The sequence below is a fragment of the Phyllopteryx taeniolatus genome, chromosome 6 (genome assembly GCF_024500385.1).
Source record: "Phyllopteryx taeniolatus isolate TA_2022b chromosome 6, UOR_Ptae_1.2, whole genome shotgun sequence".
NCBI classification, from domain to species: Eukaryota; Metazoa; Chordata; class Actinopteri; order Syngnathiformes; family Syngnathidae; genus Phyllopteryx; species Phyllopteryx taeniolatus.
Genome location: NC_084507.1, coordinates 23,195,860 through 23,218,689, shown reverse-complemented (window position 1 = coordinate 23,218,689; position 22,830 = coordinate 23,195,860). Strand labels below are relative to the sequence as shown.

The 22,830-nt window shown below is 40.8% G+C and overlaps 1 protein-coding gene across 3 annotated transcripts in view; it reads right to left on the bottom strand.

Annotated features, from left to right (window-relative positions):
* Window positions 1-1,588: 1,588 nt before the first annotated feature.
* The window catches only part of septin7b (septin 7b), a 22,095-nt gene continuing 853 nt past the window's right edge, over window positions 1,589-22,830 (bottom strand). The window contains exons 1-14 of one of the 3 annotated variants that reach the window (XM_061777465.1): window positions 20,494-20,682; window positions 18,486-18,588; window positions 15,017-15,123; window positions 12,858-12,958; window positions 12,579-12,713; window positions 9,043-9,160; window positions 8,837-8,929; window positions 8,578-8,674; window positions 7,938-7,989; window positions 7,712-7,840; window positions 6,762-6,782; window positions 4,830-4,965; window positions 3,807-3,949; window positions 1,589-2,807 (exon numbers count right to left, since the gene is read on the bottom strand). In XM_061777465.1, coding sequence (XP_061633449.1) covers window positions 2,768-2,807; window positions 3,807-3,949; window positions 4,830-4,965; window positions 6,762-6,782; window positions 7,712-7,840; window positions 7,938-7,989; window positions 8,578-8,674; window positions 8,837-8,929; window positions 9,043-9,160; window positions 12,579-12,713; window positions 12,858-12,958; window positions 15,017-15,123; window positions 18,486-18,588; window positions 20,494-20,667 — 1,449 coding nt within the window. In that variant the 5' untranslated portion in view covers window positions 20,668-20,682 and the 3' untranslated portion in view covers window positions 1,589-2,767. Of the gene's footprint in view, window positions 2,808-3,806; window positions 3,950-4,829; window positions 4,966-6,761; window positions 6,783-7,711; window positions 7,841-7,937; window positions 7,990-8,577; window positions 8,675-8,836; window positions 8,930-9,042; window positions 9,161-12,578; window positions 12,714-12,857; window positions 12,959-15,016; window positions 15,124-18,485; window positions 18,589-20,493; window positions 20,683-22,830 lie in introns of those variants that run through there. The other 2 variants (XM_061777467.1, XM_061777466.1) reach the window with 2 other exon arrangements.

Genomic DNA, 22,830 nt, shown 5'->3' with positions numbered 1-22,830 from the left:
TTAAAGAACAATTACGCTCTTCTCACAAGGTTACACCTTTTTCCTCACAAAAATATAATTATGTTCTTAATATCACTACTTTTTGTCGAGTAAAAAAATGCAAAATTCTCATAAGATTATGAATTGTTATTTTTTTAAATTGGCTACTTCGGTTAGATTACGGCGGACGACTGGTTAGCACAGCTGCCTCACAGTTCTGAGGACCGGGGTTCAATCCCCGGCCCCGCCTGCGTGGAGTTTGCATGTTCTCCCCGTGCCTGTGTGGGTTTTCTCCGGGCACTCCGGTTTCCTCCCACATCCCATCCCAAAAACCTGCGTGGTAGGTTGATTGAATACTCTAAATTGCCCGTAGGTACGAATGTGAGTGCGAATGATTGTTTGTCTATATGTGTCCTGCTATTGGCTGGGGACCAGTTCAGGGTGTATCCCGCCTCTTGCTCGAAGATAGCTGGGATAGGCTCCGGCACGCCCGAAACCCTAGTGAGGAGAAGCAGTACAGAAAATGGATGGATAGATGGTTAGATTACAAAATATCTAAAAACAAATATTTTATTTAAAAGTGGAGTTTGTAGCCATTTTTCTTAAGAACCAACCTCGGCCAAGGAAGAACAACCTATCAGAGACAGAAGGCATGACTGATGAGGTGTCAATTATTTGCTGTGCACTCTCGCTGTTTGTTTGGGCCTTCGGAGCTTTGCTAACTATTTTGGAATAGCCACCTCTGGAGAAAAAAACAACAACATTCCTTTCCTTATTTGCCAACAACTGTGCAAACAGCAAACAGAAGCAGAGACAGGACCTCAGGTAGCTGAGGATTCAGAACGCAGAACGAGCAACATTTCTGCGACAGGTACCGTTATCGCCTCTTTTTGATTTTCAATTGATTGTAAATTCCAAAGAAAAAACTTCAGATAAATTTAGCACATTAGTAACAGTGATACTACCAATAAAGCAGCCGTAATTGACATTTTTGTGTTTACACTGCTAATGCTATCTTAGTTTTGCTTGTGCTGCCATTCTGTTGAAGCTGGACAGCATTATCTATTATCACAACGCACTTTCTTAATCGCATGCCATTATTTACGGCCTTGCTTGAGAATCACGCTCGTGCATGGCAGTGAGGGGCGGGGCTTTGGTCAGACTCGGGATTTGAGAAGTGGGGCTAAAATTATTTTGTAAAACTCCGCCTGTTTCTCTGGAAAAACTTTTTATCCTTTTTTAAAAAATATATATATATAAATAAAACTCTCCCCAAAACATTTTTTTCAAAAACACTGCGACTTTTTAATTTAGAAAAAAAAATACGACTAATCTGTATGACTTTCTTGAAAAAAAAAAAAAAAAAGAAAAAAATCTACTAAAATGTAGCCCTGCAATTGGCTGGCGACCAGTCCAGGGTGTACCCGCTTCTTAAAGTCAGGTAGGATAGGCTTCTGCTATAATCCACTAATGAGAATAAGTGGTATAGGAAATGGATGGATGGATAAAAAAAAAGCAATGTTATTCTCCTAAAATTATGGCTTTATTCGCACATTTTTGTGGCCCTAACCCTCCTTGGTTTCCACAATGAAGCCACCTGAGTCCGTCATATGATCACAGGTTTATTAAGTGACTTTGTACAATAGAAATGAAAAATAACATTAAAAATACAAGAGGAGTACATAGCCAAAAGCAAAAAAACTAAACAAAACAAAAATTGGTGTTGACTCTTCATTTCCCACTGGCAGTTGAACGCAGTATGACTGGAATATAGTCGGGGTTTGTCATTATTTTCTTAATCTCCTATTTTGTGGCGTCTGTTGATTAGAAAAGAAACAGTGGATCCAGCTCACACATCTGAGTTTTTATTTTCTTCTACATGTACAAAAGTAGGCCTTACTTCAGCTGGCTCGGTATATATTTATATATAAAAATAAAAATAAAGTGAAATATAATACTTTTAACATTATATAAAGGGTGGTCCAATGCTAGCGGTAGATGGCTAAACACAGAGGGAAGGGGAGAGAGAAAATAAAGAAGCCTTTATATTGCAGAAATAAGAAGCTTAAACTTGGATTTTAGTCTATAAAAAGGCCCAAGTTTCTTTTTATTGCATTTTTTTTTTTTAAATTCAGGTCTTGGTATTTTTTCCATTTTTCACTGGGAGAGCAAAAAGCTTCAGCGGTTACGTTCAGGAACAAAAAAAGATTAATCTACCTGCGTCAAAACATGAAAGACTGTCCGCCTTATTGTACTGTATATTCTTATTTGTGTCCTGTAAACAAATGCGATTGTACAACCGTCAAAACCCCCCCCCCCCCCCAAAAAAAACACCACGTCCAATAAAAAGCAACCTTGCTTGGTAGGAAAAGGGAGTGCAGCAGGAAGGGGCCAGGCCAGTATTACAACAATAAGAACAACACCAATAATAATAATAATTAAAATAATAACAAGGGTTTGGCCTTTTTCTAATTTGACGCTTTACTGTTGTTAAGGTAAACACATTCTTCAATGATGATGAGTCCCGAGGCAGTGTGTGTGTGTGTGTGTGTGTGTGTGTGCGCGCGCGCTTAAGGGGTGTTTCTAAATGGATTTGACACACACACACAGACACGTGTGTGTGTGTATATATAGTAACAAACACTGGGTGCGGGAAGGAAGTGGAAGATGGGGGTAAGGTTGGGGGTTGGGTGGGGGTCGTCAGTGCCACACACTGATGGTGCCCTGAGCGGCAAACGTTGGCAAACAGAACTAAGGGGATGCGGGCTGGTCCTTGGCGACTGTCTCTTTAAAAGATCTTGCCTTTCTTTTTGTTCTTCTCCAAAGTTCTGGAAAATAAACGATACATCATCATTCATAAATGTACACACAAAGTCCAATTCAAGCACTTGTGAGATCATTTTTAGAGCGGTCATTTATTTTTTATTATTAGAGCTGGCCAATACATTGGCCCTATTAATGCTAAAAGGTACCTACAAACAATGTCTTTTTCAGGGACGTCCCTTCTTATTTCAACAAGACAATGCTGAGCCACACTCTGTATGTGTTACAACAGCGTGACATCGTAGTAAAAGAGTGCGAGTACTCGACTGACCTCTGTCTCCCATTCAAAATGTGTGGCGCATTAAGAAGCTCTAAATACGACAGAGACACCAGACTGTTGTACATTAAGCAAGAATGGAAAATAATTCCACCTACAAAGCTTCAACAATTAGTGTCCTCAGTTCCAAAAGGCTTATTGAGTGTCGTTAAAAGGAAAAGTGATGTCACACAGTGGTAAACATGCCCCTCTCCCAGCATTTTTTTGGACTGCGTTACAGACATCAAATTCAAAATGAGTGAACATTTGCAGAAAAACAATATATCAGTTTGACCATTATTATATTGTCTTTGTAGTATATTCAATTGAATACAGTTTGGAAAGGATTTGAAAATCATTGTATTGTTTTGATTTACATTTTATACAATGTCCCAATTTCATTGAAATAGGGGTTTGTAGTTTTTCCCCACAGAGCAGAGAGAATATATGCCAGTGAGTATCATTGTATGCACTGTTGTCACTTGTATTAAATTAGCAGTTGCTTGAAATACTATCACTACTACCATAACATCCATGCTAATTTCTGTTTGCCTCTCTATGGCATTTCTCATTATACGTTAGTATGAAGCTAGCAGACTGGCTGGAAGGAATGATCATTTTGGTGTTTAGTTTGAAATAATAAATAACCACTAATGAGATTCACTGAATGATCCCTTTGGTATTTCTGTTTAAATCATAATGAATAACCATTAACGGGGGTTCACTGTACTGCTGAACAATGTCTAACCTGGAGGCCTCCAGTTTCTGCTGCTCCAGGCGCTGCATGGCCTCCCAGTTGGATCGCTCCTCCTCAAACACGCGCCGCTTCTCCTCCAGCTCCTTGTGCTGGGCCTCAAGGTTTTTCTTCATCTGCTCGTGGCGCCGCTGAAGCTACGCACACAAAAACGGAGCACAAGTGATGTCAAGTGATGGAAACAAAATGGCAAATACGGATAAGGGGTTTTCAAACTGTTTAGGGCCAAGGTACATTGTGGTGATATTGACTCAGGTATGCAATTTTTTTAATGAAACGACATAGTCAATTCTCACTGTATCATGGGTCAGCGCTCACCGCCAAGCTATAACACATTGTTTTTCCTGCTACACAATGTATTGAAAACATTTAACTATTGATTTAAATGCAGTCAAAAGTCAATATGTATATACAACAATGAACATTTAAGCAGTCGGATTTTGGGACGATTGGCTGCTGGTAACATGACGCGCGCGTTCTCAAAAATAAAACCCTTTTTAGTTTGGTTTTAAGCCCTACAATGGCCCCTAAGCCTCCTGCATCTTCTTTGGTTTCTGGTAGAGAAGGAAGATAAGATAAGACTGCTGGGCATATTTTAGGAAGAGCGGAATTACGCAGCCTTTGTATTGAGAACGCAAGACAAGAAGGTGGGTGTCTACTCAACAGAACAAGCAGCTATGGGACTCCACACCTTTCTGCCATCTAGACCTATTCACAGCACAGCACTTCAATAATGTACAGTATTTGAAACACGTTTTATGCTTGCAAATTTTTGTTGGTTACAATGCGATTAAAAAGGGTGTAAGTTTAAATGTTTAAAGCGTGTGCAAGGACTAAAAGCAAAAATATCTATATTTTTTAATATGGTCTCTATATCATGGATTTTCATTTACAGCGAGTTGGGTCTGGAAAAGATCCCCGCAATAATCGGGGGTTTACGGTAAAAATGTATTCCAAATTATTTTGCACAGCCCCAGTTTGTGAACCACTGCATTCGAGTGTTTATGTGGGTGTCACCTCTGCTTCAGAGTCCTTGAGCTTCTGCACTTTCTCTTTGACTTTCATTTCAAACACTTGCTCCATCTCCATCTCCATCTTCTTCATCTTGGTCACATGCTCCCGCCGCTCCTCCTCCATCTGGGCCAGGGGACTCCTAGACGAGCACACACAAACAAGCTGTTGTCCTCATGGGAAAACAGGACTTTTCAGAGGAATCTTCATGTCTTCATGCACACAGATGATAGGAAGAGAGCAGTGGAATAGTTTAGAATCAACAGTGGGAGCTGAAAACATGCTGACTGGATTGCATGCCCTTTTCCAAGCGGGGTACACATGAAATTAATCCAGTCCATTTTGAGCCAGATTCCAAACTCCCTGACAAACCCACCGAAGGCAAATCATGTGACGTCACTGAAGGTGATCCTGACAGGGGATCGTGAGCTTTGAGGTGTATGAAAAGTCATTTTACCCTCCATGATGTGTTCAAAACAATGCATGAAATACGGCTCAATTTGCAATGTTGGTCCAGAAGAACCAGAGAAAGACGCTAATGATTTGCTTTCGCGGGCCACATGGAATTATGTGGCGGGCCGGATCTGGCCCCGGGCCTTCAGTTTGACACCTGTGCATTAGAGGTACGTGGGTTACCTCTAGATGGATGGGTGTGTGGCAACACGAGTACGACTTTACCGTAATGACTAAAGAGCGTGAATCCTACGGGAAAAGCGTACAGTCGGACAGTCCAGACCTAGTAACTGGTTAGGTTAGTTTGTCTGAAACAAACTTAGCAGTATTGTGTGGCCAATGGGCTTGTTGTTATTTTATCTGGGACAGGGACTCACAAACAAGTAATACAAGCATGTGACTGAATGGTTACTTTTGTTACATTGCACTTCCTTTTGTTTTTATTTGATGCTAAAGTGTAACGATGTATAGTGTGTTTTTATGACACACCAGTGCTAATCATTCTTTCAACAAAACCTTCGTACGTGTCGTGTGTGCCCACTGTGTAGCAGCTGTATTATTTCCTCTCTAGATAATATACCCGCTAATTTGCTGTTCATATTTGGTTACACTCCGCTGTAAATCGGTTCAGACTTCTGTTAAATGTGGACCGTACCACCTCAATACTTACTTGGGTGTTTCAATGCGCTTCATTTCATGTTAGCTTAGCGGTTTGCATGGCTTCTCCTGTTTTCTCTTCTTGCTTGGTGTGTCGTATGTAGCTAGCTACTCCTCGTCCTGTTTTACAATACTTTTCAGAAGAGTAGCTTATTTGCCGCCATGGAGGAGAGGATTGGTGAATTAGAGGAGCCATGGTCGAACAGTGTTGAGCTGCAATAGCTAGTCAGCCACAGCTCGTGTGGAGCAAGTCAGCCTAGCATTCCGCCAGTACTTGCCGAGCAGCTGGGAAAGCAGGGAGGATGGGTGACTGTTCGACATGGGCGTATCGTTTTTTTGGGTTTTTTTTTAACCAGCTCGGAGTTGGTTAAAAATAATAAAATCAATGGTGGCAGCAGCTCCGTGGTCGGACGTGCTTAGAGCCATTTTTACACTGAGTCAGATACAATGACATCATCTACAAGGGTTATTGCATTTGGTCAGTAGAGTCCAAAGCTATACTGTAGGCCAAACTTATACGGTCTACCGTGTATACCGCACACCACTATCACCAAGTAAATCAGACCAAATTTTAAAAAAATCTCAAATGTGTGTAACCCGCTTTAGATCGCAACACGTCTCTCTTCCGGAGCCCACAAAAAAACAGTAAAGTGATTACAAACAGTGCCATGGGTGCTTAATTGTCCATTGGACAGGCCGTGTGAATCTTTGGTGGCTAGCGTGGAAACAGGAGCCGCCAGCTGATCGGAGGCGGCAAAGCCGAAAGGAAACAGGAATGAAAGGTGAGGAAAAAAAGAATAAGAACAACAACAAAAAAAGACCACTTACATTCCTTCGACTGCGTCAAGTCTAAAAAAGACGGCACAAAAGAAACACACACACAGCATGCAATGATGAGCCCATGCACTAAAAGGTATGTGGCACATTGTGAGCTGCGTGTTAGCAGAGTCGTGATTTTAGCTGAGCGTGTTAGCACTGAGGGCTAAAACCAGAAACACTACATGTCGTCATGTTAAACACTACATTCTACAAACAACTTCACTAATATACTTACAAAAAGTTAAGAATATTGGGCTTTGGGGTCAATTTCAGAATGAACCTAAAAGCCACTATAACTTCAACAGATGAACCTAATTTGACTTTCGCTAAACTTTTCAATGTCCAATGTTTCTGTAGATTTTGCACAACTCGCTGTTCTGTAGCAGGGAACTTAACAGCTACATTCACAACAGGAAACTCAGTGGTCTTAATTTGGGAATTCTATTTTAAAAATTCAGGAATTGGAAGAAGCTGAACAGTGAACAGTTGAAACGGTTTGAATTGATCTAGAAATGAATACATTAAACGTAAATATGTTAAATCTTTTAAGTTGTGGATTTTATTTAGAAAATTTGGAACTTTTAGGAATGGGAATGAGCTGAAGAGTTTGAAGTTGGAATGGTCAGAAATCGGTCAAGAAATGTATGGTGTCATTGGCAGGTTGCAACAGAGATACAGAGAGACTGGAAGAGTTACAGAAAGGTATCCGAGTGGAGGTCTTTGGACATTTTCACGACTCAAACACCTGTTAAGAATTTTGTAGTTCAGCTGGTTAGAGAACATCAAGTAGTGCAAAAAGTACTGAAAGGAACAGTTGGACATTCCAAAAAAGTTTAGCCATCAAATTAAGGTCACCTGTAAAGTGAATTTTAGATTCATCCTGAAATTTCACCCCAAAGCCCAATATGATGAACTTTTTGCGAGTAGTGTATGTTGTATAAGAACTGAGTGCAGCTTACTTGGTGGACAGTTGCCCCTTGGCCCGGTTGTTCTCCACCCCGTTGTAGGTGACGGCAGCGAGTTTCCTGCTGCGGTAGTTCTCGTAGTGGACATTGTTTGTCACGTCCTTCAAGTCCTGCATGTGAGTCCTACGTGGACAACAAGGGTTTCATTTTCACCTGTTTTGCCGAGAGGATAGGCACAGTTGTCTGATATGTATGTCGTATTAATGTAATAGAGAAGTACCTGATGAGCATGTCCCTGAGGATGGTGAAGTCACAGTGGTCGCTGTTCTCAACTAGGAGGGAAAACAAAGTAAGACCAAGTAGCTGAGATGATTCAGAAGCGACATGGAATTAGCAACATTTCTGCTCACCAGGTATGTTTATCACCTCTTTGGATTGTCAATTGATCATACATAAAAAAATCAATGAAAAAAAAAAACACTTAAATCCGATAAAATTTAGTAGTATAGTAACACTCCATTTCTAAAAAGTCAAGCTGCCAAAGTAGCAGCCGTAGGTAACGTCGGCTTGTATCACGATCTTCTGGCTTGGTTAGCACAAAGTGACTCACAAAATGTACATACAAAAATGTGTGTTGCATGAGCTTTAGTCCTCCTTCCTTTACTTCCCAATTTGTCACTCTTTCAACCTTAATGGTGTCTACACAGTCCTTATTTTTACTCTTGTATGACATAAGAATGTTGACGTTATTTCAACCATTGCCTGAACAGATAAATATAAGTTTTATCATGACTAGGTCACCCTCTGGAAATGTTTCTATTTATATCAATTCTTAAGAGAAAAATGAATTGTGACAATTTTATGTGTTGTGGGGTCAGCAGTGCTGTGTTCATGTGTGTCATTAAAAAATGAGTCCAAACCTTCTGCAACTCCCCAGGGGTACTGTCGTCCTCTGACGCGCTTGCTGTTCACCTCGATGATGGTGTTGCTGCCCACCACAGCCAACGGCAGCTTGTCCTGGGAACGACATTTACATCTGTAAGTACGAGTCGAGTCACGCTAATGTCCCAAGGGGTACACTACTCACAAAAAGTTAGGGATAATGCCGTTTTGGGTGGAATTTCAGGAAAGCCCAATATCATAAACTTTTTGTGAGTCGTGTATGAGCAGGAGTCCCACCTTGATCTTCTTCACTAGACGGTTCTCCTCTTCGTCATCTGTCTCAGGAAACTCGTAGATCTTGATCTTGTGCTCCTGGATCTCCCGCATGATCTGCAGGCAAGAGAGACGCCATCTTAGGATGTCCACGACAGGAAGAGGAAGGAGGTGGGTTCCTTGAGGGACATTTTTGGAGTGTGTGTGTGGGGGCAATGGAAAGTGCTGACCTGCTTCTTGAACTGCTGGCATTCCTCTGGCGTGAGCGTGTCTGCTTTGGCGATCAGCGGGATGACGTTGACTTTCTCGTGCAGACGCTTCATGAACTCGATGTCCAGGGGCTTCAGGCTGCGGCCACGTGAATAAAAACTTATGATCAATGACATCCAAAACAAAAGCTGTACAAAGAGTGTCTTTATAAAAATGTTCAGTTTTAATTGGTTAATAATTTAAAACAAGCTGCTTTTAATTTCATATTACATGAAAGATGGCAAACAAGAACCCCCACCCCCTTCAGTAGCAGTTTGTAATATGCAATATCACCACCTACAGGACTGGAGAGGAATATTATCACGATTGCTCCAATGTCCAGCTTGGCTTCTCTCCGGCTACTCTCAGTTCATGATCAGCCCTTCCTTTGGGATTCTTAGAAGTAAAGCAAATAAAGAAACAAGCATCTGTGACAGCAGACGGATGTTCTGCATGTCGGAGTGACCTCGCAGTCATGAGAAAAGCAAGGGAGTTATTCTTGGCCCGTCGTCAAGCTGGATAAATAACCCGCGGCCTTTATGGCAGGCTCACACAGAATGTTTAGATATAATTTTAGTTTTGCTTAAAGTTTAATTGGCAAAAGGTTAAGGCCCCAAAAAATAAATAAATGACTCCATGCAGGACCAACCAAGTCAAAGTAGCTCCCTATCGGAATAAAAGTATACTGGTAGATCAAGAATCACCTGGCAACATGTAGAGAACACGTCTCCATGCGAAAACACACACACACACACACACACACACACACACACACACACACACACACACAGAACATGTCTAATACTGTACACAGTGGAGCAGTCATATTCTTATGTAAGTAATTAGCAGTGGTGATTTACGGAGGTTGTATGGGGGGACAAAATTAAATACACATAAAAAGCCAATTAATTAGATAAAGATGCATCCATCCATTTTCTCTACCACTTATCCTCACTAGGGTCACGGGCGTGCTGGAGCCTATCACAGCTATCTACGGGCAAAAGGCGGGGTACACGCTAAACTGTCATCAGCCAATGGCAGGGCACATATAAACGAACAACCATTCGCACGCACATTCACACCTACGGACAATTTAGAATCTTCAATCAACCTACCACGCATGTTTTTGGGATGCGGGAGGAAACCGGAGTACCCGGAGAAAACCCACGCAGGCACGGGGAGAACATGGAAACCATGCAAATGCCACACAGGCGAGGCCAGATTTGAACCCAGGTCCTCAGAACTGTGAGGCAGATGTGCTAACCAGTCGTTCACCGTGCCGCTAATTAGATAGATATTTAAATACATTGAAATGTTAATTTATTAAAATTTTCAGTAATTAAAATTTTAACTAAAGCAACGTAGCAGACGTAAAGTAAGTGTTGGTTATTCATAAAGGTTTTTTGGTGTAACAAAATTTAATGAATACAATTCAAATTAAATAGATTTTAGATTTAAAATAATCCATCATCCATTTTCTGTACTGCTTCTCCTCACTAGGGTTGCGGGCGTGCTGGAGCCTATCCCAGCTATCCTGGGGCAAGAGGCAGGGTACACCCTGAAATGGTCGCCAGCCAATCACAGAGCACATATAGACAAACAAGCATTCGCACTCACATTCACACCGATGGGCAATTTAGAGTCTTCAATCAACCTACCACGCATGTTTTTGGGATGTGGGAGGAAACCGGAGTGCCCGGAGAAAACCCACCCAGGCACCGGGAGAACATGCGAACGCCACACAGGCAGGGCTGGGATTTGAACCCCGGTCCTCAGAACTGTGAGGCAGATATGCTAACCAGTTGTCCGCCGTTCCACCGATTTAAAATAATATACATTTAAAGTCAAACATTTAACAGAAATAAAAAGTATCCTTTAATTACAATTTTAAATACAATTTGAAGTATCCCATTAGACTCAATTCATTAAATGACTGATTTAAACATTGCAAATAGATTCATCAAACCAAACTTTGAATTCAAAAATAAGTAATTAAATATACATAATATAAATCGATGAAATATAAAAAGTACTTAAAATGCATTACTTAAAACAAATGTGAAAAATGTAAAAAACTATACATTAAAACTAGGAAGTATTAAATACAAATCCGTATATATATATATACATATAACAGTAAATATCAATACAAGTCACAGTTGTCATAGCAATTCCACATTTTAAAAATATCGTGGTGTAAACCAAGACAAGTACGTAAAATGCTGTTCGACCTAGATTTGAGCTCATTACTGGGCATTCATCTCCAAGATAGCAAAACAAGTTGCAACACATTTCAATTGAATAAAGACAAACCACAAATATGCACATGAGCAGCATGCTTAGAATTTAAATGCAAACGGGGCTCCCTCTTCAGTGTATTATTTGGTTGGATGGACTTTCATGTACTTTTTTCTGCAGTACATTCAGCAGAAATGCAAAGCCACTGAGTATCAAGTTTGCCATTTTATCTGCAGCTTCACGTTGAGGCGTTTGATTGAAAACATGTGTGCGGTAGCTGTGCTATATGGAAAGAATTTGGGGATGATTAACAGCCAAATTGTCTGTCAAAAAAAAGAGAAAGAAAAAAGTGTCGTGTAACCTCATGAGTCTCGATGTGCTTGAGGGTGAGAGTGCAGACTGAGGACACAGCTTGCGCAAACACAGCGTCTCGTTTAAAAAAAAAAAACAAAGGACAGAGGCCTCCTTATTAGTGTCATTTCAAGACACTGTGTCAAAAAATATTTGAAGATCTGAATCAGCTGGACATTTTGTCAATGCTTCCTCCATTTTGATAGTCTAGTCTCTTTGATAGCGAAGTCTTTTTTTAAACAAGACAGCTGACTCAGTCTCACATTATCATTTACAGCAACGGCGTAGGAAGGAAGCCAGCTGCATATTTAACTGCCACACTAGAATGGTAGAAGAGCTTTGTTTGCTACGCTACACTAGCACAAGCTAAAAAGGTTCAATAAAAGTTGTCTCCAAGATAAGGGTCCAGTGGTGCCTTGCGATACGAGTGACTCGATTTGAGTTTTTTCAGATGCGAGCTGTCGTTGGACCGACTTTTTGTTTTGAATTGCGAGCAAATTCAAGTATACGAGTGCTGCATCGTGCCTATGAACTTAACTCACTACGCAACACGCACCAGTTTGGCAGATAAAAAACAATTCTTCAAAAAAGAGGCTTTGAGCAGTTTACTGCCACTTCCAATTGTAGTTTACTGTCAAACTAAGCATCAAACTAAGAAAACTACATGTACATTTAAAACTACAAAAGAGTTTTGCCTTAGAAACAGCTAATAAGCTTAATGCTAACAAACAATGCAAAATGCCATAGATGGGAGAACGAATATGAATCAAATAATTAGCTGAAGGCACCACTATAGCTGCAGGTGTTAGGACTTATCTTAAAGGCCACTTCAATTATAATTATTAAATGAAGTGTCCTTTTCAAGGATAATCAATGTATAATTTTAAGTTAGCTACTTGCGCTAGCAACATGTGTTTCCACCACTCACCCGTGTCCCGAGGGCGCGATGAAGTAGAGACAACAGTGAATTCGGCTGTCGGGCATCTGCCGTCTGTTCACCCGCGATTCCGAGTTCAAGTAGTCCTCGAATTTGCTGTCGATGTGGTCGATGATTGGCTGCCAGCTGTGCACACAGACGCATGCAACGCCGTCAAGAAACAGACCTCCGCCAGGGTGGAACATGGGTATCGGACCCGGGAGGATGTTACGGCATGTGATGGATGAAGCCGTGTTCAAAGTGTCAAGCAGAAGAGGCGTAAATCCTTACCAGTTGCTGTTGTCGACGGCATCTCCAAAGCCAGGGGTGTCAACGATTGTGAGCAACAGCTGCACGCCGCCTTCCTTTATGAGCACTTTGGACTGTTCCACCTGACACGGGGCGAGGGGTAAAGGTTGACTTTCAGCAATTTCAGGTGTAAATTGTGTCGCTCAATGCAAAAAAAAAAAAAAAAATCATCAATTAAGCACAGCAAAAGAAAGAGAATGTGCCTTGAACTTGAATCATAATGAAAGCCGTCAGAGCACCTCTCTAGACCTTTTATTTTAAAACGTAAGAACTGAAGACACCATGAAGTTTGGAATGAAATGAACTTGAATTAAAAAAATAAAAAAAATAAAAATGTCACAGCAAAATCTCTGCCACGATGCTTCGAAGTCAACATTTTTCAACACGGACTAAAGTTACTGCAGACTCACGCAACACTTCGTGCAGATAAGTTGGTGCAATGGCAGCGAGCTAGGAGGAAGGAGTGCATAAAAGATAGACAATGTCCAAAGTTTGTGTCAATGTGTCTACTGTAAAGTAGAACTAACTAACATACCACAATAGCACGTTTATGATTACCAACAAAAGGAATTGATACTACCTAGTTCAATATAGCCTACCACCGCTAGTTAGAAAGTATTGTCAAGCCTCCAAAAGTGGTCAAGGGTAGACACAGCCGCTGCCGCACTTTCAACCACTTTGTTGAAGAAACGGTAACAAAATACACCTAATAAGCACATTCATACACACGCTACAATGGCCAAAACTGGCGCCCAGGGACTCAACACACGGACTGGCAAAGCTGAGCTTACAACCACAAACTACACTCTCATTCGCTGATTCACGTCACTCACCAGGCCAGACCCTGCCTTTTACACATGCATTCGAAGTCACAGATACTACAGTGTACAACATGTCCATACAGACAATACCTGCACCTCATATGCATATTTTGTATTGGTATTGTTTTTAATCATGTAAAATAAATTTGTATCCGATTACACGATGAATCGATGGGATAATTGGTAGAACAATCAATTTAAAAAAAAATATTTGATAGCTGCAGTCCTACATGAAGTGTTGAAGTTGTCAAGTTCTTGTTTCTTATTGGCTCGAATCTTAGCCACAGCCGGAATTGAAAAGCTTTTCTGTACGAAAGAGTGAAGACGTAGACTTCTACATTAGCTCCTTGTGCTACCCGCTCAACCAAAAGAGTCATTTCAGCACAGCAGACAATAGGGCAATAAAATCATATGGAATCAGATGGATGTAACGTAGAACCTCAATGGTTTTATTCTGCTAAGTGTTCGACTTCCTGTTTGTTTCCTATTGGCTCGTTAGTCAGCTGCAGCTGGAATAGAGAAGCGTTTTATGAACAAAGGCCTTTGATGTGGATATATTCTGTGAAGATGTAGACTGTTACGTTCGCTTATTGGGCTAGTCGCTCAATGAAATCAGTTCACCAGATGTTACTACGAAATGTTGGTTCTGGTTTTATTTTGGTAAGTTGCCTACTTCTGTTTAGTTCCCCATTATGGTTGGTTTTAAATGTGATGGATCACTTATGATCAAAGACGACGAGGCAACTTTTTATCCTATTAACGTATTGATATTAGAATGGTTATCCTCTGTTGATACTTTTATGAAGGTTAGTGTTGTGTTACCATGTTTAACATTGTCTAACTAAAGTTACTAAAGCGTTTTGGACTACAGAACAATTGATTCCAAATTGATCTCAATGGTCAATATTTTGGGCATTGGAAGTCCCTCTAGAAAATCATTAGCGCTGCCGGCTATCGTCACACACGCGCACGCACACACGTACGAGGCAGACGGCGTGTCGGAACAGGCCACCCTCCCGCTGTGCTATTAGCCAACTATGTTTACGTAGTGGTATAACATGCAAACATCGGTGTCGTCACTGGTGAGACAAAGTGTTCCATTTGTGTAATTACTGACACGTCAAATTTAGCTGACACCGAACACAAGCGGGACTAAATAGAGATATAGTTGCTATCTTCAATGCCAGTCAAGGCTAAAGTGAAAAATATCTGGCCAACACATTCTTCAAATGCTAAAAACATAACAAATGCTCCATGGCATTTGGTCGACATAAACCATTTGCAACAAGCAGTACAGTTTATGTCTTGACTAGAATGTACCTGGACAGTTTTCTTGATTCTATGCGAAGGTCCGGGATACTCTGATGAGTACAGGTCGGTGAGGAAGAGGGAGTTGATCAACGTGGATTTGCCCAACCCCGACTCACCTGGAGGAAGAGCAGCACAGGTAAAGAATTTAAAAATCAAAAAGGAAATACAGTACAAAAGAGTGAACCCCCATTTTTCACAGGGGAGGTTCCAAAACCACTCAAAACAGGCAAAATATCTGCAATATAGAGGGCCCATATTTAAAAATAAATAAATAAAAGAATTCACACATTTTTAACATATTCAATCTTATTGAAACACACTTTTTGAAAACAGTGTAAACACAGAAAAAAATACAAGCATAAAATGCATGGAAAACTCTATACATTGTTGTATGATCAGCAAGTATGCATGAGTGTCTGGGCATGAGCTGTAGCCGACAGCAGTTTCTGGACAAATATGTTCTTTGTGTTTATGGGTTTTACTGTTCTACCAACGTTCGATAAATGACGAACAAGTGAATCAGCAACTGTGGCTCTCCCTTCCCACATGCGAGGGTATTAGAGCTAAAATATAAATAAATAAAATAAATAAAGCAATATAGCGCCTGGGCTGGGAACGATGAACCACAATATTGTGGGGGAACATTGTATAATAATTCGAAGTTAACCAAAGCTTTAGGAAGAAACGCAGCTGTAAAGCTGCAAAACAGCCTGCATTTCGAACCGTCATCGGACAAGACTGCTGTCTCACGAGATTTCAGTAGATCTCGTGAGAATTAAGCTCAGAGACATTTAAAGAATGCTTTTCTCCGACTTCTCTGTGATGTGACCACAGAAAGGTAACGGCGAACATAGATTTCGGAAATGGGATGACACGCAAGGGTGAGGGTATTGGTGATGGCAAATAAAATAAAAATCGCAATAGATCCGGAACTCTGATGACAACCATGGATTCAGAAACGGCACTTAGATATGAGATAGAAGTCTCAGTCTCGGCTGCTAGGTGCCGTATGGCTTGTTGTAATCTAATTACGGGTGAGTACACATTTTATTAACTTATTTTGTAACAGTTGAGAATGCTAAAATGTTACTAAAAGTGGTTTGCAATTGTAGTGGTACCTTGACTTATCAGTCCGTGACTAACTCAACTTACTTGTATAGCTAATAATTTAATTTAAAACTTTTCCCCAATGAAATGTCATTAATCTGTTCCAGCCCCCACAAAAAAATGTTGCGTTTTAATAAGGAAAAATAGCACTGTCTTGTACAAAAAAGTACTAAAAATAAAGAGTGTAAAATAAACTAGTTTATAAAGTGTGACTACTGTACGTAGTTAAGTATTCGTGTGTTGGATGAGTGCTTTTAAGTGGCATAGACTCGCGAAAGATGTTAGGAGCGGTTACACAGTGTCAGTCTGTTGCGACCGTAGTCATTTTGAATTTGTGTGTTTGATCGTCTCAGTCAACAAACAGCTAAAAGTGCATGTGGCTCTCCTTGCCTACATGAGAGAACATTACAGCACCTTAATTGCTCAATTCCACCCCCCCCCCCCCCCCCACACACACACACACAAAGTATCTGAAGTTCGCTTGTAACTAAAATTTGGGCTCAGAATACAAGAAAAACAAAATTGACCAGATGGCGGCTCATCACTCAAAAAACGGAGCACTCCTAAGTCACAGTATCTCTGTATTTCCTGTAGGACCAGCATCCTAGAACGGATCATGTACTAGGACTTCAGAGGTTCCGGAGTGTATACAAACAAATGCAACAAAGCAGTACACAAACATCCCTGTATGTTAATGGTTATTGGACAACCAACAGAGCATGTCATTGTGCTGCGCTGGAGCCTTGTCGCGCTCCAACGTGGACACGGTCCAAAGGATCATGAGCTCACGTGAACACTGGTCCTGCCAGGCTGACATTCAACGGAAAGGGGGTGGGGGGGTGGAGGAATTTGTTTTTTAGCAAAAACGCTTCACTACAGGGCGAGAATAGGAAGCTGTGATGGACGCTGGCACCAGTCCTTTCCTCGCACACACCCGCTCCTCCCTAGGTGACGTCCTGTATTGCACTGTGGGGCCATGTGGGCTCTATGCGAAGCACAGCCAAGACAAGCTTAACACTCTAGTGTGTGTGTGTGTGTGTGTGTGTGTGTGTGGCAACACAAAGAAAACAAGCTGTTTGCTAAAACTGAGCCTCAAAAACCCTTTCCACGTCGGCTCATATTCTGCATATTCGTGCCCAAAATGAGATAATTAGCTCCAAACACTGGGGGATATTTTAATGGCAAATTTGACTTTTAGCAGCAACACAGTCGGTCGCCTAGTGGTTAGCACGTCTGCCTCCCAGTTCAAGTTCTGGGTTTGAATCTTGGCTCCGGCCTTCCTGTGTGGAGTTTGCATATTATCTCAGTGCTTGTGTGGGTTTTGTCCGGGTTCTCTGGATTCCTCCCACATTCCAAAAAGCATGCATGGAGGCTTCAATAGAGTCTGGTTTCAACTATAAATGTCCACAGCAGTGAATGAGTTAAGAACTGTTTTTTTAAACATTTATTTAGGTGCATTGTTTATTTCAAGTTAATGTGCAATAAATTCAAAGTGAATCATTATTTAAGTACAGTATTGTTTTATTTTCTGGTATTTGACTAGCAAAGTGTTCATATTCAAATTGTGTATGATGTTCGAGTGGAGTTTGAAAACCACAGATTGTAAATTAAACAGCATCAGTCACCAAAAACAACCACTCAATGCTAGGCTAGGCTCATTTACAAAGCATTGCAGTATGCAGGTCTTGGAATGTGGGAGGAACCTGGAGTACCTGGCGAAAACCCACACGAGAACGGGTTTTCTCCAAAACATACAAACTCCACACTGGAAGGACTGAGCGGAAATTCAAACCCCGAACTCCCAAAACTATGAGGGACATTTTCTAACCACTAGTTCACTGTGATGCCCTCTTATAAATAATGGGAGGGGGAAAATGCATGTATGTCTCCTTTACTAAAATGCTATAAAAAGAAAATAAAGGTCTCATCTCTTGTCAATGATGCTCTCGCTAACACATTTGGACCGTGTCCAGCTGCGCGGTGAGCAAAAATGCAGAGTGAGGAGCACAAGCTATTCTTAGAGACGTGCGTCTACGAATTTTCGATCCCGGCACAGGAAATGCTTTTGACCCGAGCAAACACTTTCCCTCCAAATTGATGAGCCGGAATTTTTTTCCAGCAGTGTTTCTGCAAGATGATGTCGCAGATTATTCCACGCCGCCTACGCAGCTTTTTCACTTGGCATGGACAAAGCAGGGGGCTTGTCCGCAGTGAATAAATACAGCTAAACACACAAACACACGCACACAAAAAGAGGCACAATCTTGTCTCAACAAAACAAACCACCAAGACATCGAAATTCCAAGCGCCTTTGGGAACACAATGACACAATTGACAGAACAACAACGAGGGAGGGAGCTTGTGCTCTTACCGACAACCATCAGGGTGAACTCAAAGCCCCTCTTGACCGACTTCCTGTACACTTGGTTGGGGAGGCTTGCGAAGCCGACATATCCTTCCAGGTTCTTTTGCTGCTGCAGGACAAACAAATGTTAAGAGAAATCACAGGCATCGATCAATCGAGATATTTGACATGAAAGTACAAAATCAGCATTTATTGGCCTCCTTCAAGCTACTATATTAACACTGGAAGTGAAGTATAGTGAACCTCGGCTATTTCACGGGTCATCATTTGCACTCCTGTAACATCAAGGATTTATAAGAAATTGTGTTTCATGCATTTTTATAGTAGACAGACGAGTCCATATTTCTAGTAGCGGCCCTTCAGTGTAGTACGACGTTGTGCTACAACATACCAGGCAGCACTGAGGTCTACTGGAAGAGACGCAGCACAATTACCAGCAAGCAGAAGAGGTCGCGAATAGAGATGGTCCCCAACTAAGCTCAAGTAATAGTTGTCGTTCCCACAGAGCAGAGAGAATATCTGCCTGCGAGTATTGTTGTATGCTCTGTTTATATGTCTTGCTGCTCCGTGTCTGTTAAAGTAGAAGCGGTTTAAAGATTTATAATTGCCATAATATGTACGCTAATTTCCATTAGCCCATCCAGGGCGTTTTTAATTATACTTTAGCATTAAACTAGCGGACTTTTAATATGATATGGTTTGAACGTTTAGTTTAGTTCTCTTTTGTTTTGTATCAGTTTTACTGTAATCTTTAACTTGTACACAAATATTTTAGTTTTAATATCAAAGAGAGACTTTTTTTTTTTGTGTGCCCGCTTCCTTGTTCCTCAGTCACGTCGCTTCTTGATTGGCTACATTCCGTTTCACATCACAGTTCACAGAGTCATGAGAAGATTATCGTTTGTAAATATTGAACACATTTAGGATCAAAGATTGTCGGCCTCGACCCGTTTCCGACCTTATTATCGGGACAAATTCAATCTTAACACATCTCAGACCAAAGGATCTTCTTATAGGACAACCTGACAAAATATAAAATCTTACATTTGTCATCCTTGGTCAGGAAGGGGCAAAATCGGCACAGAAACAGCCAGATTATCTTTTGTGTGTACAAGGCCCTAATTGGAGAACTGTGCAAGCGAGAGTCTTCTTTCCAACGCCGCAAAGTGATGTTATACGATATCAATAGTTTCACATTTCTTGACAGCTAGAGTGAGAACAGTTACAAAGGAATACTTTAAAAAGTGTCTTTTAATAGGTTTTAAGAGTTTAATGGTTTACTTTTGCTTCTCTCTGCCAAAGAATGTTACGCTGAAAACGCTGAAAACAGTCCATAAACGGTTAGTATGAGGCAAAAGGAACACTAAATGATAAAGGGTGGAAAAGAACAAATAAAGGAGAAAATTAACAGCTGTTGTGTAACAGGCTGCTGACCAAAACCACCTCTTTGAAGTACTTAGAAGTTTTGAGGAATAATATTGTCATTTGAGCCAGAGGAGGGGGGAATCTGTTAAAATTATAAATACATCCTTTGTTGAAAAAATAAAGTTTTTCATTTACTGATTTTAAGTGGGCGGTACGGTGTAGGACTGGTTCGCACATCCGCCTCACAGTTCTGAGGACCCGGTTTCAAATCCGGCCTCGCCTGTGTGGAGTTTACATATTCTACCCGTGCCTGTGCGGGTTTTCTACGGGTACACCGGTTTCCTCCCACATCCCAAAAACATGCGTGGTAGGATAATTGAAGACTCTAAATTGCCCGTAGGTGTGAATTATTCTTTGTTGATATGTGCCCTGCGATTGATTGACTGGCAACTAGTTCAGGGTGTACCCCGCTTCTCGCCCGCAGTTAGCTGGGATGGGCTCCAGCATACCCAAAACCCTAGTGAGGATAAGCGGCGCAAAAAAGGGATGATTTTAAAGGAAAAGTGAGTGCATCCATATTACTCCACTCTGCAATTGTAATGCATTGTCACAAATTCATGATCCACATAAGGATGTTTTTAATACTTACAGCTGTTTTATGCAGATCAGCGTGGGGAGAAATGTCCCGGCACCAGAAAGCAAAGAGGGAAAGAGAGCAAAAAACTAAATGAGTATCAGACCACATAACAAACATACCTCGCTCGCTCCCAACTGCTGTCCTATGCTGTAAATCTTGCAGCAGCAGGAGAGTTTTGACCCCCATGCTGTGTATTTCACAACATGCAACCCCTTGATGTGATGAGAAAAAAAGGCTATTTATTTCTGTTTGCCTCGGGATTGGAGGCGGGAAGGAGAGCATCTCCTCCGTCCCCTCAGCCAGCCACGTGCGCTCGGCGGAATGATCGACCCACAATCAGAAACATATTGTCATGAAAATGCAATATAATGACTAACTATAATGAATTGAATTTACTGCGAGTATTTTCTGTTTCATTACAAATGTAATTAAATCAGTCCCCATTTACACAGAGGAAAAGCAGTTGTATGTTTTGTATTTTGAACTGAACTGTGACGTTAAAAAAAACAAGGTATAATCCAAACAGCAATTTCTGTCGTACCGCCACCCTCCTAGTATCTAAATCCGGTTCTAAATCCCCATTCGCGACGGTCTCTGTGGTGGCATCCTCTGTGATTGCGGCCTGTAGCACATCTTGGTATAGAAGGCTCCAACAGGTTGTCGTTCCTTACCCAGGATCCTTAGTGCCTTCCCATGTCTCGATTAAGAAATAGGGTGGTGTTTTTGTGTGTACGTGTGGGTGTGTGTGTTCATATAGCTGCGTTTGCATTTCTATGTGGGGATGGGAGGGGCAAGTTTTTGTACATTTTCTGCTAGTTTAATTGGCTCTTTTTATCTCTGTAAAGCACATTGGGGTTGCATTTGTTTACGTACGAAAAGTGCTATATAAATAAAATTCGACTGATTGATTGATTGATAAAGATGCCACATCCTAAACCGAGGCATTTTTGCAGTTAATTTGTTTGTGATGGCTCGCCACACTTCACCTCGCTCATTGACAAGCATTTGTTCCCTTCATTTGGCCAGTTTTTCTTCCCTTGTAACTCTATATTACAGTCTATATCTTTTCCGTGTTTCTTATTTTCTGTGTTCCACTATTTTTCCTTGTCCTCACATTATATTGTGGTAAAAAAATAACAATTTAATAACATGACAAGGAGATTACACATTACAATTGGCTTCACAGTGACAAACGGTCTTCTGAGGGCAACCACAGACCAACAATCATAAACATATACTGTACAACACTATAATGAATCCACATTTTTGTCAGCAGTTATTGTTTTTTGTTTCCTTTTAAATGTCATCCAATCCATTCCTATTTCCACTAAACAAAAGCTGCTGTTTTGTAATTTGATCTGAACAGGAACCAAACTGTGACATTAAAAACCAAGTTACAGAATGTACCCAACTGTGATTTTCACATACCGCTACAACCTTAGTATCTAAACGATAGATCCCTAGTGGCATAGTGAGTAGGCACGTCCAAAACTAAGCACGCTTTGTGGTGCATTTTTTTCAAGATCAAATAATCTGTAAACCATTTATTTTTAAGGGTAATGTAAAATGACTTGGAAATTATAATACAATGTTTTAGGATCAAAGTTTGTGGTATATTTACTGTTTACACGATTGACATATGCAATTCTAAACATTTTTATGGGGCAGCGCCAATTAATCAGGTTTGTTCACTATTTGTGGCAAAGATTACCATGACCACGCTCTTAACGCAAAACATTTCTATCTCAAATCATCATTCCTCATTGAAATGAATGGAAATGTCATTATTCCATTCCATCCCCACATTGTCCTCCTTTTGGTGTGTGCGCTTTGGCCACAGGGGGGCAGGATAATACAGAAATACAGACACAAACGAAGAAGAGTCTCACAAATACTGTGACTCAGTAAATATTAGATGTTTTTCACAGTGGATAAAGAATATTTTCACGTGAGGATTGTTACATTGTTTGTCAACATGTGTTGCTACCATTTGTGTTCAAATATAAATTAAAGGTTTATAATTAATACCACATCGACGCTGGTTTCAGGAGCCCATTATGTGATTTGGTTAAATATGCAAAGTGTAATTCACTTCATTTTGACAGTAAACATCAAAGGGAAACAGCGTCCAGTCCCTTTTTGAAGAATTGGTCACTAAATGCCTAACTGCTGCTTGTTGTGAAGAGAGTTGCGTTCGATGCCACCAGAAATCATATCTCAAATTTCAGTGGAAAAGTCAAAGGAAAAAAAGTCAATTTAATAATACATTTGATTTCACAGTGACAACCAGTACTCTGAGCCACAGTTATAAACATTTTGTCATGAAACTGACCATCTATAATGAATCAC